The following is a 16,546-nucleotide window of genomic DNA, read 5'->3' as shown; positions in this document are numbered from 1 at the left end:
TTAGTTACAACTAGATCCCACCCACGAATGGATGAAATGTCTCCCGATGGAAAAAAAGAAACAAAACTTCTATGAGCGGATGACATATGAAATTGAGCGCCTACAAAATTTGGACATAAATGATGCGGACCTGGTGAGTTTATCAACAACACTCAGTTTTATCTAGTCACATATAAGACATTAATGACACTGTTTTTTATTTTCCTTTTTTGAACTTAGATATTCTTTCCAGTGCTTCGTCACGGGCACTATTTTCTCATTTGCATCAATGTTAAAGCCTCGAAACTTGAAATAATTGACAACAAGTCCTTAGTCCGTGGTGTTACCATGAAGGACAAGTATGGAGATTGCCCAACCCTCTTGGTAAGTTGATCACCAACTTGAGCTCCTTTTCAGTTGCTACATGTATGTGAATGTGTACTTTTCAAACCGTGAATATATAGTATATAAAGTGTGAATATAGAGTTATCAAAGTGTGAATGTATAGCAGATGTAATATAATCACTGAAAATCTAACACTGAAATGTGTGAATCTGGTATTTTCAATCTGTGAATATAGAATACATAATCTGTGAATATACTGTTATGAATGTGTGAATGTGTAACAGTGGTAGACTTAAATATTTATGTCCAGGTTACAGCTTTAAAAGAATACCTAGCACTGGGGTCATCTTCCCTATTCTGGAAGGTGGATGAGCTAACCATAGAGGTTGTGGACATGAGTTGGAAAGAATCGAAAAATTACATTGATTGCGGACTATTTGTAATGAGGCATATGGAAACATATAAAGGGACATTGAATAAATGGAACCCGGGATTCAAAAAGCAAGCAAACTTAAATGTAAGTACACAAATACTAGCTTTGAATAATTTCTTTTTTTTTTTTTTTTTTGCTAGCATTGCAATAAAGTATTTATTTGATCTTGTATATTTGTAGGAAAACTTCTTAATTGGATTGAGGGCCAGGTACGCCGCAACAATCATAAGGTGGCGTGCCAACATATTGAAAAACATTGTGATCAAGAAAACCAAACTCTTGTACAACAAGAAATGAACAACTTGTACTCAAATGTTAATATACAATAGTTCCTTGAATTCCTGTAGAACTATGTTGTAATCACACACCAATAGCTTTATATTCACACACCCATAGCTTTATATTCATAATTTCAAAACACCACATTCACACTTCTCTAACTATAGAATTGACCATTGACCATAATAATCTTAACTCTGTTAACCAAATTCACAACTTAATAAATCCAAAATCACAATTTCAATAATTATATTACTATCTGTTCTACATTCACACGTTCATGTCTTTATATTCACAGCCTCAATACTCTATATTCACAGTCTGAAAAGTGCTCATATTCACACTTCCGTTTCCATATATTCACATATTCTATACACTATATTCACACATTGAAAACTACACATTCACACATTTCAGTGATTATATTACTATCTGTTCTACATTTCAGTTTTAAAACTAAACATTCACAACTTAATAACTCTAAATTCACAATTTCAACACTCCACAAGCATCACTAAAATGTACTAATTAATAACTCCAAAGAAATTTTATAACTAAATGTTCACAAATACAAAAAATATATTGTCATCTCTTATTAACATGAACTAATTCAGAACTCCCATAACTTGGATGTACAAGATATCCATCCCCAGCAATCTCAGATAAACTTCCCGACAAAATAGATTGAACAACACCCTTTGTAATTGAAGCAACCTTGTTTGCAGAACTCTTTCGCCCCCTAGCTACAGCAGACTTCTTTTCAATAATACTACTTCGCCTCTTATTACGCTCACCTTTCAATCTCCGGCTTGATGGATCTTGTACAATACCACTTGAAGATGGGACATCAGACTCTTCAATATGAACATAACCAACCTCGCTTTCAACACTTTTCTTTGCACTTTGAAAAGCTTCTTCACAACGTTGTCTAGCTGCACTGTTGTCTTGACAAGAAACAATTAGTCTTTGAAACTTCCTGGTCATCTCAACAACCCAAATTGAAGGAGCAACACCAACATTAGAAGACAAAGAACCCATATCAACAGCCTTGCCTTCAACAACTTTCTTTGTCCACCTTTTCAGAATGTATTTATCGGGAATAGAACAAATGCAATGTACATTCATAATGCGTAAACAATGGCAGCACAAAATTCCTAATTCAGAAAACAACTTACAACTGCAAGAAATATCCAAATTGGTAGGCTTAAAACTAACTTCATGCCTTATAATATCTTTATCAGGACGCCAAACATGATACTTCAAATGACAGCCATCGTCGAAAACACTATCTTGATGACAAGCAGCACCTTTCAAGAATTGTTCCTCAAACATATAATATATTTCAATGGTATATACCTATCTAGCATGTGAAAGAAGTTTCACATCATCCATCATCATATTGGGCATGCCTTGAGCACACCGAAAATCCTCACCATTTTCCTTACTTCTCCATTCAGAAACAACGCTCACAAATGATGAGTAGAAATCACAAAGCCCTGCTGTCTTTGTTAGCTTCCTAGAAATTGAATGGTTTGTGGTCTCACTCCTTTGTGAGGATAAAATGCCACCAGAAAAGTAATCCTTGTTAAATGCCGGGCACCATTTTTCCCTACAATCGTACAATTTTTCTAACCACGGATTCTTATGACACTTATAGTCAATCACCATCCTGAAAATCATAAGATCACAAAAGGAAAAAATATACACAATTTTAGAAACTATATTCACAATCTGATAACTCTATATTCACAAATACACTCCTCTACATTCACAGTTTTTAAGATCTCTGAACTTAAGTCTGATAAACATTCACACATTCATAACTCTACATTCACAAACCATATACTATACATTCACAGTTTCAAACGTACACATTCACACATTTCAGTGATACTTGTTCAGTAATTATATTACTATATGTTCTACACTCACACATTTAGTACTCTAGATTCACAGCTTCTATACTGTATATTCACAAATCAATAAGTCATTATTTTACAAAAATAGTATTGAAAATTCAAACTCAAAAGTGAATGAGTAAAATACAATAACATACCTTGACCAATACAACTCAAACTCAGCTTCGGTGTCTGTGTACTTCAACAAACAATTAAATAGATCCATGAAATTCCTATTGTTCCTAAGTGTCTTGATGTGCTTCTTCGACTTCTCACCGATATGCCATATGCAAAGACGATGCCGTGATGTTGTAAACACTTGAGAGATGGCAGCAGCCATGGCTGCGCATTGATCAGTCATAATGGTTTGTGGACATTTGCCACACATAGATCTAGGAAATGCTCTAAACAACCATACAAATGACTCTATCCTTTCGTTCATAAAAAAACCACACCCAAACATAATATTCTTACAATGGTGGTTCATCCCTACAAATGGACCACATATCATGTCGTACTTGTTAGTGCGATATGTTGTATCATGCACTAACAAGTCTCCAAACAACGCATAGTCTCGTCTCATTTGCCCGTCCCTCCAAAAAAAGCTAGTTAATCTTGCATCATCATCAACTTCAAAGTCAAAAAAGAAGTCAGGCTCATTACACTGCCTCCTCCTGAATATTTCAATCAACGAATTCGAATCAGTTCCATCCAAGCTCTTCAAAGACTCAGATGCCAATGAATTGTAAGCATCTCGATTGGTAAACCCAACGAGTGGAGACCCTCCTGACTGATGTTTCAAAAACCTTATCCCATCCGCCAAGGCAACCCCACTCTTCTTTAAGTCTCTTAAGTATGAAAGTTGATTGTTTCCCACTCTTCTGTGCGAACGAAGTAGGTGACTCTTGTCTTTAGTGCTTAGCTTGTGGTTATGAGCTTTCTCGTGTTTTGTTACTGTCCACACCCCATTACCATCTACATCGAACTGAATATATGCGCCACACCCCGTCCTTAAATCAATCTTTGAATACGCCTTAACACCACTGTTTTTCTTGGACTTACTACCAGCCTTGGAGCACAAAAATGTCTTCATCTTAACATTTTTAGTAGACCCTTGGTAGCGTTGCTTACCCTTCCTCACACTAAAACCAACTCTAAATGCATAATCGTTATACAACTCATACGCTTCATCACCATTACTTACTACAATACCCACCAAATCTTGATCAACTGCACATATGAAATATAACCTCAAGTATGGAAAAACATACCAAAAGAAAACAAATAAAAAGCAATCTAATGGAAATATATTCTCTATGTAGAGGGGGGGCGGGTAATGCCACACTATATATTCACATAAGCTATACTAGATATTCACAGTTAGAAAACAACAGATTCATACATTCCAGTGATAATTGTTCAGTAATAGGATTACTATCTTCTCTACATTCACACATTCAATACACTAGATTCACATACCATATACTGTGTATTCACATTTTGAAAACTCTAGATTCACACATTTCAGGGGCAATATGTTTAGCAATTATATCAACACTGTTATGCATTCACACATTCAAAACTATATATTCACAAGTCCTATACTCTATATTCACACATCAAACACTATTACACACAACTACACATAAAATCGTAAATCAATATGAATCACTAATTTTACTCTAAAAAACAATTTAAAAAAAAAACCTGGAATTGAAGTAGAATCCTCAGCATTTATACAGCCTTGATCATTGCTTGTTGAGACAACAACTAAATCTGCATTCACTACAAATATAAAAAAATAAAACAGACTATCAGGAAACAGTGTGAATCTATAGTTCTAAATGTGTGAATCTACAACTATGTATCTGTGAATGTATAGTTGTATAAGTGTGAATCTAAAACTCAAATACATGGTTACACAATCAATCTAACCATAAATCCTAAATTCAAAAAAAACAAACATAAATCTATACAATTCATCAAACAAGAATCCAAACTTAAAACCTGCAATCGAAGATGAGCCATCAACGTGTAAACTTAGTTGATCTACTGCCTCTGCCATCACTGCAAATATAAAAAATAAAACAGAGTATCAGGAAACAGTGTGAATGTAGTGTTCATAATGTGTGAATCTATCACTATGTAACTGTGAATGTAGAGTTGTATAAGTGTGAATCTAAAACTCAAATACATGGTTACACAATCAATCTAACCACAAATCCTAAATTCGAAAAAAACCTGCAATCGAAGATGAGCCATCAACATGTAAACATGAATCCAAACATGAATCTACTGCCTCTGCCATCATTGAAGAAGAATTGCAAAAAAGAATTACGATGGTGAATCGAAATAATATCGCGATGTCGAATCGATGATGAATCCAACGAGAATTGCGATGATGAATGAGAGAACTGCAATGATGAATCAAACAAAGGCGATGAATTGTTTTGCGAGAATTGCGGCGATGATGAATTGTTTTGCGATGATGTTGCGGCGATGATGAATTGATTTGCGATGATGGTGAATGACTGGACTGTGAAATCGCCTTCCTTCCTCTGCTCTGGTTCTCCCGCTGGTAGTCGACAACCGCCTGCCTATTGCTCCGTTAACGGCGTTAATTAACAATTTTTTTTTTTAAAAAAAAAGTCATAAACGACGTCGTTTTTGACCCAGGTGCACCTTGCAATGTGCACCTGGGTCCACGGCATAATTTGTGACCTAGGGTCGCAGGCTTCCTGCTACACACACACACAAGTTTAAGGTGCGTTAGTTTGACACTTAATGTGCATCAATTGACACTTAATGTGCATAAATTATACACTTAATGGCACTATTTTGACACTTAAGATGTATCAGTTCAACACTTAAGGTGCGTTAGTTTGACATTTAAGGTGCGTTTGAGATCAAATGTCAATATTATGCCTGGGTGAAAGATGCGGTTGAATAATAGATGTTGATCTTGCTAATAAGGATCGTCTAGATTGAACACATATTAAAAAACGCGGTGATAATTTGGTCTTTTTACGTTTAGGTCAAACTTAAGGTACATGGTTTTCATTCTTAAGGTGCATAGTTTTCCCTCTTAAGGTGCGTTATTTATGTGTTTAAGGTGCGTAAGTTTTTCAATTGAGAACTTAAGGTGCATTTTTGTTAAAACTTAAGGTGCGTCAGTCTAAAACTTTAAGTGTGTGGTTTTACCTTTAAAGGTGTGTGGTTTTTATTCTTAAGATGTGTGATTTGTGTGCTTAAGGTGCACCAGTCTAAAGCTTTAGATGCGTGGTTTTTCTTCGTAAGATGCATGATTTTCCTTCTTAAGGTGCTTTGTTTATGTGATAAAAGTGCGTTAGTTATAATTGTGCGACATTTTTTAACTTTAGGTGCGTGCTTTGTGTTATTAAGGTGCGTGATTTGTGTATTTAAGGTGCTCCGTTTTAATGTTTAAGGTTTGTTGCGTGGTTTCTTTTTCAAACATGCATTTTTAAAATATATATATTTTCATTGATTTGAACCATTGATCTATATTTGATCAACTACTCAGATTAACAACATGTTTGCATCTAAGCAAATTTTCCACACCAAATCTCATATATATATATATATAGATAGTTGTGTTCATATAAAAACACTTCATAAAATAGAAACTGCGGATTAATCTCTATCATTGGATTTCCCTTTATGGCTTTATCTATGATTGAGATTTGACTCATTTTTATTTTGGTTGACCGTGTAGTTTAATTTATAATCAGGTTTGATTTATATCTAATGGTATATTAGGGTTTTTAATTTTTTTTGAATCTTTGTTCTATCCTAGGAATGTCCGATTTTATCTCCATGATCTTGTATTCTCAAAAAAAAATAAAAAAATCTCCATGATCTTGTAGACTCGTTGTCTCTTTTGTTCACGCCAAAAGCTTGGGTATTTTTCGTTGATTGTAGGGCTTTTGGCTGCTTCGGTTGTTCTGATAGAGTGATAGTAGGGGCTGGGGATCGTAGTTGTAAAAAACGACGGGAACCACCACTGAGGAATGTCGGACGAGATATGTTTCTTGTTTTTTTTTTTTGGTTATGTTTTTGTCGATCTGTGGCAGTGTGCATTCGTGTATGCTGGTGTGTGCACTACTGGCATTGTGCATTCATATGTGGTAGACCGATTGCTCTTTCAGTTTATTCTATCTATTTGTATCCAAATAATCTCAGCCATTATTAACCAATGATCCAACGGTCCTAAAATGTTCATTTTTTTTAGGTTAGCCTAGCGTTATCACTGTCGGGACACAGTAACTAATCTTCAGAATTGTAAGTACTTGTCTTGGACAGTTAGTCTGAAAATTTAAAACTACTTCATTACCAAAATCAAGATGAAACCCTTGAAATGAGTTACTTCCTCTCAATCACACTCTCCAAATTCTAAAATGTTCATAGTTTTTAGTTTTTAATTTAAGGGTGTTTGTTAAAAAAAAAAAAAAAGAAAAAAAGTTTAAGGGTGTTTTTATTGGGAACACAATATATATAGACATATAAAGACTGACGTGGCAAAAAGGAAATTTGCCACATCAGGACATAGAAATTTCCTTGGAGCCTGGAATGGCGGCGTTAATGGCTTAATGTCAGAAACGCTCGCGATCAGACCTAAAAAATTCCATTAATTTTAATCAATCTCTTAAATCTCCCCTGAATCTCTCTCTTTCTCCTCTCTAGTGCCACGCACTGTGTTCCATTCCATCGGATCATCGTGTCCTCCTGCGATTTCTAGACCATTATTCTAATATATTCCATTTCATACAACTGAATCAGCTGATCCGATACATACTCTTGATTTCACACTCTCACCTTGCTGAAATTATCATCATTTTTCTGCACTGTGGTGTTTTTGTTGTTTTTCTTGGCGAGTTTGAAGATTTCAGGCGGATTTGCTATCTCGGCATTTACGGTAAACCATTCTGGATCTCCGGTACTCTCATTCTTTTGCTACCGGTTACACTTTTCCCTCTTCTCCGCGGGGTTGCGCTTCCCAGAGACTTGAGGGAGAAGAAAAGAAAGGAAGGAATCTGCAATGGCCTTTATATCCTTCGTTAATTAATTATTAAAATTTCTAATTTGGGCCTCAACTTCGTTTGGATGCGAGGAATTTTTGTATTTTTTAGAAAGTCGAAGTTCCTAATATTGTTTGTTTGTTTGTTTTATTGGTAACTTCTATCGGCCATTCATGATTTGCACTTTTCTATTTCTGCAGCTAGTTCGCTGGACTTGTTGAATTTCCTGAGGAAATGGGTTGAAGTTGTGTATGAACATTAGAAATCACCATATCACTAGATTATTATTGCTTTTGATGAGTTTGCTGCTTAAATCGGATAGATGATTCATTTTCATGATGCAACTTATTGCGTGGATATTTCTGCATAGTTGACAACCTGTTGAAGGGCAAGAGTTTAATGTTGGATCATGAAGTGGAATTTGAATAGGATGCCTTTAGCTTCAGCTCAAGGAACTCCTCCCACAAACTATCCAAAGACACTGTTGTCTATTGTGTCTTTAGTTGGAGGCCTTGCCGTGTTTTTACTGCTTGCTTCATCATTCCTTGCCTCGCAACCTGACGAGTCTTCTGTTCGTAGGAATTTCTATGGAGTTGATAGTTCAAAGAAGGTTATCAATGGTGGAATAGTTGCAGACACCACCAACCGAGATGGTTCTGATGTTGGGACCTCTAGAAATTTTAACACAGGCAGTAGAGGTGTTGATCAAGGAAACAAAGATGGAGAAGTTGGAGTCTTCAGAAACTCAGATTCATCAGCATCACAAGAGAATGAATCTGATGGTGATGTTCAGCGGAATAACAATGGAAGTAATGGTGATAATAAGCAACCCTCCGAGCCCCAAGATACGGTGGTGCCTGATTCAGAGCAAGGAGAAACTGCTAAAAGTTCACATAGTACTCAGGGTCTCTCTGAAGGAAATGTAGTTCAACCTCAACATAGTGGTGTAAAACAAGGAAACAGATACCGAAATGATTCTACTCTCCACAAAGGAAAGAAGGATGAAACTCTTCCATCCTCTGACTCCAATTTGGATGGTGTGACATCTTCATCTTCCACAACCATGGTCGAGCCACAGGCTAATTCAGGTCTGCAAAACCTCCTTTCCCAATTGAACTTAATTGTAGCCTTTTGTATTTAAACTCAAATATTTGATAGTGCCTAGATGACTATTCTTGATGGCACAATTTAACCAACAAGAAATGCAAGTATGTTGGTTGACTGAACTCTTGCTTTTCAAGCTTTATATGCAAAGTGGACTTCTTGTTTCATATTTTATATTGACAACACTATGAAACAGATAAGTAAGGCTGGGCCTTATGCTGAAACTTTCTTCCTAGTTTTTAATGCTCATTTTAACCTCTTCATTTGGATGTCGATTTTATTTAAACAATGCTTCATTTTTGGAATTATTGCAGAATGTAATCTATACCATGGGAAATGGATTTTTGATTCAACTGGACCATTGTACACAAACAACTCCTGTCCTGTTATAACACAGATGCAGAATTGCCAGGGAAATGGAAGGCCAGATAAAGATTATGAGAACTGGCGTTGGAAACCTGATCAGTGCGACCTTCCTCGGTTCAATCCCAAAAAATTCTTGGAATTAATGAGAGGGAAGACATTAGCATTCATTGGCGATTCAGTTGCTCGCAACCAGATGGAATCATTACTGTGTATACTTTGGCAGGTTAGGTTATGGCCCATGAGCTTTCAGTGATGTGCTTTTGTGGATTTAGCTTGATGGGTTTGCTAAGCATTGATGATTGATCTCATGCTATCTCAGATATCTGATAGATTTATGTGCGATGAAATCCCTTTTCAATTGAACTATTCATCTATTGTCATATAGGGAGATACTGAGTATATAGATTTTTAGGAAATGCCATTAATGTGTCACTAATTTGTATAGGTTCGGATCTTATTTCAAAAGCCTCAATTTTGGCATACAAGAGTTTTCCTCTTATCTACTCCAAAAAGGTTCTAATGTGAACCCTAACTTGGCTTTTTCAAGTAGATAAGCTCCAAAGTAAGTGTGTCCAAACATAGTTTTATGTATAGATGTTTACTTGGCTATGTGAAATTGATGCATAAATACCTATCAAAGTTACCCTTGTGTGAGAAGTAATGTCCTTGCATGCAAAGAGCATGAATTTACAAGGTTTGATTAAAAATGCATGTAGCAACATATCTTGGCTTTGGTGATTCTACAACACAGGATGTTATTTAATCATGCTTAATTATCTCATTTCATGATTCCATTTTTGCTTGCTCAGTTTGAAGTTCCAAAGAACCGTGGGAACAGAAGAATGCAACGCTATTATTTTAGATCAACATCTACCATGATTGTTCGGATCTGGTCCTCGTGGCTAGTCAACCAGACATCTGAGCCATTTGGTTTTGCTCCGGCAGGTGTGGCCAAGATCCACCTTGATGTTCCAGATGATGTCTTCATGGGATTTATTCCCCAATTTGATGTTGTCGTCCTCTCCTCTGGGCACTGGTTTGCAAAGCAATCTGTTTATATCTTGAACAACGAGATTGTGGGGGGACAGCTTTGGTGGCCCAAAAAATCAAGACGAATGAAAGTCAATAACATTGAAGCTTTTGGAATATCTGTTGAAACAATTCTCACTGCCCTGGGTAGACATCCAACATACCATGGTCTCACCATTGTGCGCGCCTATTCACCTGATCATTATGAGGGTGGAGCCTGGAATACTGGAGGATCATGCACTGGAAAGGTCAAGCCTGTAGTTGAAAGTGATTTGCTTGAAAATGCCTTTACTAACATAATGCATCAGAAACAGTTCAACGGTTATGCACACTCCATCAATAAGAAAAATAACAAGTCTGCGCTGAAATTTATGGATATTACAAGAATCTTTGAGTATCGCCATGATGGACATCCTGGCCCTTACCGAAGCCCTGATCCTAACAAAATCACGAAAAGAGGGCCCGATGGTCGGCCTCCACCACAGGACTGTTTGCACTGGTGCATGCCAGGTCCTGTTGATACATGGAATGAAATGGTATTTGAACTAATAAGGAGAGAATTTGAAGAGAAGCAGAGCACTTCCTCATGAAAATATCACTGCCTTTTTTTTCTTTTATTTTTTGGGGTGCTTCCACATTCCACAACATATTACATTAGAAAGATTTTGTAGGCTATGCCCAGAGTGAGGCTTAGTTTGTCATATTGGTACCCTCAGATATCCAACTCCAGAGATGTTTCCACACTAAGTAGCCATGAAATAAGTTCATTATTCAGTTGTAAATTTGAGTATAGCCATATAATGATTGAAAAAGCCACCAATGGATCTATTAGACATTCTTTTGTGTTCATTTCTCTCACTTTCAACTCTGAAATCTGGATGCATGTCCTTAGCTTCTTTCTCTAAAGAGTTCATAACTTCATATTATCATTTATAAATCTATGATGACATCATGGAATGTAGTTGAAAACTAGAAATAAAATTGTGTCAAATATTAATAGTATCATCACATGATGTCATAATTCTTACAAATTCTAAAGTGTTGATTAATACTGTGCTAATTTATATTGAATTATCTATAATATATCTGATCATGTCATAATTCTGACAAATTTTAAAGTGTTGACTAATATTGTGTTAATTTATATTGAGTATAATTATCTATAATATATGTGATGGTGCCAAATTTTGCAGGAACATGCAAACAGATAGCATCACCATGGCCCAGACCTAGAGTCCATTTCCACTTCCACTTGTCCCCAGCCATGGGAGCATAATGCCAAGACAAAGATATTGCAGATATCTGCAGACTGAAAGCTGCCAAAATTACCAAGTTGACCTTCCAAGATGGTCAATCTCCAGCATCTCCTGGATTCTTGGCAATCCAGGGAAATTTGCTATATATATTTTTCTCAGAAAGAGCTTAGTTTAATCTGGGAAAATTGTGCCATTATTAGACCGACAGTTGTAATTACTATACTTATGTAGACATGGTAAAATTTGGGCAGGGCTTTTTAAATTTTAACCCCAGTAGGCAGTAAAAACCACAGTGGCAGTGGCAGTAAATATGTGAAAGTAAAGGGCATCTCTCATTCAACAAAATGGTCAACTTTAATTCACCTAAAAAGACAAAGAAGAGGTCAGAGGTGGGAAAATTAGGAATTGGCTCCAACGTTAACTTTACAGCTTTTCTTATAATTAGCCTGGAATTTAAAATTTTGAAGGAATTTTCTTTTCAGGAATTTCTCATTTTTATAATCACTTCATTAACTTTTTCCCCATTTTAAAAAACCCATTTTATTAAATTTCCAAGACGGACTTCAAACCATTTACTTAACCAAAATTTATGCTTTGAATATTGCAATTTAAATATTAGATATTAATTTTTTAAATTCGGATTAAACTTTATTTTATTTAAAATTTTCAACTTTATTTCCACCAACTTTTTCCGGCAAAACCCTAATTCCAGAACTCATCAGCAAGAAAATTGTTACTTCACACTCAGTAAAATTAGGGAAGAAAAAAAAAAATCTCTTTTTTTGGTTCAATTCTTTGCAGCTTTTACTTTGCACTGCAATGGCAGAGCTTGAGTCATCATAGTTCAGGAGCTTGCAATAGTTAGATGATCTTGGAAGCAGAAATACTGTGTAGTGTTTGTAGATTTACAGAGATTCTGTAGTGGGTTTAGTCTAAGCTTGTTTGGGTTCTTAGAAAGATTACATTTTTATTTATTTTTAGTGGTCAAGGGTATTGATCTTGTGATTTTGGGTTCTGGGTTCTGGGTTCTGATCAATTAGCAAAAAAAAAAAAAAAAAGTTTTGATCTTTTCAAGATTAGGATTTTAAGCTCTTAGTGTTAACTTATCAGAGGGTTTAAGGGTGGTTTTGTTTGTGTATGTTTATGGAGGAGCAAGGGATAAATAGTTCAGCTGCCACAGTGAAAGGTGATGGAGGCTCTGAGAGCTTCCAGGTGGGTCCCAGGAATGAAAATCACAGCCAGTTAAGTGGATCACCGGCGGCTGCCGCCGCCACCACCACGGCGGCAACGCCGGGGAGTGTGGCCGGAGCTTCAGGAGGAGGAGAAGGGAAGAAGAAAAGGGGAAGACCTAGAAAGTATGGACAAGATGGCTCAGTAGCCATGGCTTTATCACCAATGCCAATATCAGCTTCAATTCCTCTTACTGGAGATTATGCAGCTTGGAAACACAGCACAAATCGCCCCACTGAGCCCTCCAAGAAGAAGAAGAAACATAAGCTTGAGCTTGAAAATCCAGGTAAAGAAGCCTTTTAAAAGTTTCAAGATCTTGAATTCTTGATGTATTGTCATTGTCAGATTGGAGTAGGATAAAAAGACATCATGGGATTTTAATTTTTAACATAGTACCTTATTATGTCCACTTATAATGTCCAGATACTAGATCTACCTGGCCACTAATTGTTCTGTATGATTGCTCTATGGGGATCTGTTGCTTTCTTTCCATTAGTCGAATGAACAATTCGAGAATCGAGAGTAATTAAATGGGGACTGAACTGGGAATAGACTAGACCGGGACCACAAATATTCTCTGCAACTTGATTTCATATCAGTAGTGGTCTCAAAGAAGATGCTAGATATGGGGTGATCTCGCTATGCACCTAGAGATCCCTCCACCTTCTCGGGGGATTGGATTGGCTGATGTCAGGTCCTTAGCGAATTGAGTGTCATCTTAGATTCTTTCTTAGTCTCTGATAAGATGTCTGGTTAACTGACGTCAACAGAAAATACCTGTCTTTATCTATAATAATTGATACAGATAAAAGAGAGATGATTATAAAGAAGTTGTATGGACAATTATGACAGGTGATGTGACCCGATGTGTGGGTCTGACACAGAAATATGGTTCCTGGAATATTCACTGATTTGAAGAATATTATGTATGCAACCGAGTTAAACTATTTTTGATATCAAGTGTTAGTATTCTTGTAAACTTACAAAGATATTTTTGCCGCCTTATTTCCTAGATTAGATGCTCTCCACCTTTGAAAACTGTCTTGGGTTGTAAATTTTCATAAGCACGGTCTAAACTTACAGAGCGATAAACACGAGAATTGAAGCTTGCCATAACCTATGAAAAAGCTCAATGTGTGTTTTGTCAATTTGGAAGATTCACACACTGGTCAATTCGAATGGTTAAATAGGATTTATGTGATTCGTGCTTGATGCTTTTCTATTCTCCAGTTTGCTGTACTATGTACATTTTAGGATTAAAAATACATACATAAATAAACAAATTCGACTTTCCTTTCTGCAGTTGTGTTATGACACAAATGTTTCTGCTACATGTTAAATGTATGTATATATGTTTCTTTAGGGGATCGGATGGCATACTCTCTTGGCGGGAATTTTACTCCTCACGTTATAACTGTTAGTGCTGGAGAGGTAATCCGATTCTTTTTTTTATTCTGTACCTCATATTAAATGTGCGTTCTTTAACTTTTCTTTATACTTGGCAACTTCAGAACTGCAATTAAAACGGAGTGTCCATATGGATTTAAGGAATTCTGTTCTAAAATTGTCATTTTTGCTGTCTTGCATGGCATAGTTCCACCGAGTCCCTTAGTTTATTTTGTACTACTTACACGTATATGTTACGGTGGGTTGAACTTTAATGGTATTAGATGTACTATGTTCTGGATACTTTCCAGTACGGACATATGGTACATTAATCATTAGCAGTCATCTTTATAATTGATAATTATTGCCAAGAACATCATATTTGTTCCATTTTGCGCACTTCATAAGTATAAATTAGTAATTCATATGAAGTCCAAGTTACATATAAATTGTTGGTTTATATACCCTAAAATGTGTTTTACAATCCATAATCAGATGGAATTACCGTTACCAAATACTGCCATTGTCTCGCCTAACATGGGGCTAGATAGAATTGCGGTTTATTACTAGTCTCCAAAACTGTTCTGAGGAATTTCTGTGCTTGCAGGATATTTCGATGAAAATCATTTCGTTTGCTCAACAAGGGTCGAGAGCTATTTGCGTGTTGGCTGCAAATGGTGCAATTTCGAATGTTACCCTTCGTCAGCCTAATTCTTCTGGTGGTACTTTAACATACGAGGTACGAGTCTATCACTTTGGAATATGATTTGCGGGGATATGGCAGAATGATATATTATTAAACTTATAACAAAACACTGAAGAGCTTAAAAAGACCCATCCGTGATTTCAAGGAGTTGTTTCTCTATACCTTTATCTGAATCTTCTTCAAGATTATCTGTTTCTAAAGCATGACTTCGTTCTACAGGGCCGGTTTGAAATTCTCTCTCTAACGGGATCGTTTATGCCTAGTGATAATGGGTTAACGAAAAGTAGGTCTGGTGGAATGAGTGTCTCTCTCTCAGGCCCCGATGGTCGAGTTCTCGGGGGAGGACTTGCAGGCATGTTAGTTGCAGCTGGGCCTGTCCAGGTTTGGTCCCATCAATCAACCTTTTAAGTGTCTTTCACTTGTAATTGTCATAGTTGCAAAGGATGCTTAATGCTCTGTCACTTTTAAAAACGCTTTTAACCTTTTACTTCAAATTTTACCATGATATGAATCATTCGTGGCATCAATGACAACCCTTGCAACACGAGAAATAAACATTTAACAACATTGTATCTTCTACACGATACTTTGCACCTATCTGCAATTCTGCAGTTCAAATTTATATCGAAAACATTCTACAATTGCTTAGTTCTGTATGTTACGTTTCCTTTTAGTTTATCATTTCTGGTGTCGTGGCATGGAACATGTGATATTGATCTGAACAAACTTCTTGGGTGCATCAGGTCGTTGTTGGCAGCTTTCTTCCGGGCCACCATCTGGAGCAGAAACCGAAGAAACAGAGAGTTCAGCAGACGCCAGTTTACAACCCTATCCCATCCAACCCGATTTCTGATGAAAAAAGCGATGGAGCCCACAGTGGGCAAAGTCCAAATCTCGCGACTTCTGCTGCTACCTTTCACAGGGACAACCTGCCGTCTTTGAATTCCATGCAGGGGTCGAGAATATCTGCAATTGACGAAAACAATAATATCTGTTTCTCCCGGGAGGATGCGCCTAGAGACCACCAAAGCCCATCGAAAGGTGAGGTCTCGTACTGATTACACTGCCTGCCTGTTGTTGTACATCTGGCTGTACGCCTGTAACATTAACTCACTCAGAAATCTTAGGCTCACTTTCCCTTTTGACCAATATTTGACACGACTACGCGAGGCTACTGGCTGCTGCTTATAGAGAGCGTAAGAGTCGTCTTAGATTAGCTCAGGATTTTAATGTTCTTTTAGGTTCTTCTTCTGATGTATCACCCTGTTCTGTGTGCTCTCATCCACGAGGATTCCTTCCACTATTTGCTTTCTTGTATTGAAGTAGAAACATGGGTAATTTTATTGTATGAAACTTTTGCTATCGCTCTAACTTTTACATAGTTTAAGCCACCTGATTTACTTACCAACAATATCCGCAGTTGAAAACATCATTCGCGTCCTCATTTCTGTGCTGAAAATAACAGTTCTACTGCTAAATAAGAGAATTCAAACATCAAA

General features: G+C 36.6%; 2 protein-coding genes across 2 annotated transcripts; both read left to right on the top strand.

The window, feature by feature from the left end:
- The first annotated feature begins 7,562 nt into the window (after positions 1-7,562).
- LOC115998357 (protein YLS7) lies at positions 7,563-11,318 on the top strand. Its single transcript, XM_031237912.1, has 4 exons — positions 7,563-7,867; positions 8,171-9,058; positions 9,389-9,663; positions 10,250-11,318. The coding sequence occupies exons 2-4, from the start codon at positions 8,380-8,382 to the stop codon at positions 11,057-11,059; spliced, it is 1,764 nt and encodes a 587-aa protein (XP_031093772.1). The 5' UTR covers positions 7,563-7,867; positions 8,171-8,379; the 3' UTR covers positions 11,060-11,318.
- Positions 11,319-12,428: 1,110 nt separating this feature from the next.
- On the top strand, positions 12,429-16,455 carry LOC115998490 (AT-hook motif nuclear-localized protein 1-like). The gene is made up of 5 exons (XM_031238073.1): positions 12,429-13,241; positions 14,319-14,386; positions 14,949-15,080; positions 15,267-15,428; positions 15,791-16,455. The coding sequence occupies exons 1-5, from the start codon at positions 12,863-12,865 to the stop codon at positions 16,103-16,105; spliced, it is 1,056 nt and encodes a 351-aa protein (XP_031093933.1). The 5' UTR covers positions 12,429-12,862; the 3' UTR covers positions 16,106-16,455.
- The last annotated feature ends 91 nt before the right edge of the window (positions 16,456-16,546 follow it).

The sequence above is a fragment of the Ipomoea triloba genome, chromosome 12 (assembly GCF_003576645.1).
Source record: "Ipomoea triloba cultivar NCNSP0323 chromosome 12, ASM357664v1".
Lineage (NCBI taxonomy): Eukaryota > Viridiplantae > Streptophyta > Magnoliopsida > Solanales > Convolvulaceae > Ipomoea > Ipomoea triloba.
The sequence above is the reverse complement of the archived record's forward strand: the minus strand, read 5'-3'. Positions and strand labels throughout refer to the sequence as shown.

Bases quoted from the DNA above. Each gene is read 5' to 3' on its own strand.
- LOC115998357 (XM_031237912.1), top strand. From the start codon at position 8,380: ATGAAGTGGAATTTGAATAGGATGCCTTTAGCTTCAGCTCAAGGAACT. The intron at 9,059-9,388 runs GTCTGCAAAACC...GAATTATTGCAG, and splicing joins CGAGCCACAGGCTAATTCAG to AATGTAATCTATACCATGGG. The intron at 9,664-10,249 runs GTTAGGTTATGG...TTGCTTGCTCAG, and splicing joins TACTGTGTATACTTTGGCAG to TTTGAAGTTCCAAAGAACCG.
- LOC115998490 (XM_031238073.1), top strand. From the start codon at position 12,863: ATGTTTATGGAGGAGCAAGGGATAAATAGTTCAGCTGCCACAGTGAAA. The intron at 14,387-14,948 runs GTAATCCGATTC...CTGTGCTTGCAG, and splicing joins TAACTGTTAGTGCTGGAGAG to GATATTTCGATGAAAATCAT. The intron at 15,429-15,790 runs GTTTGGTCCCAT...TGGGTGCATCAG, and splicing joins TTGCAGCTGGGCCTGTCCAG to GTCGTTGTTGGCAGCTTTCT.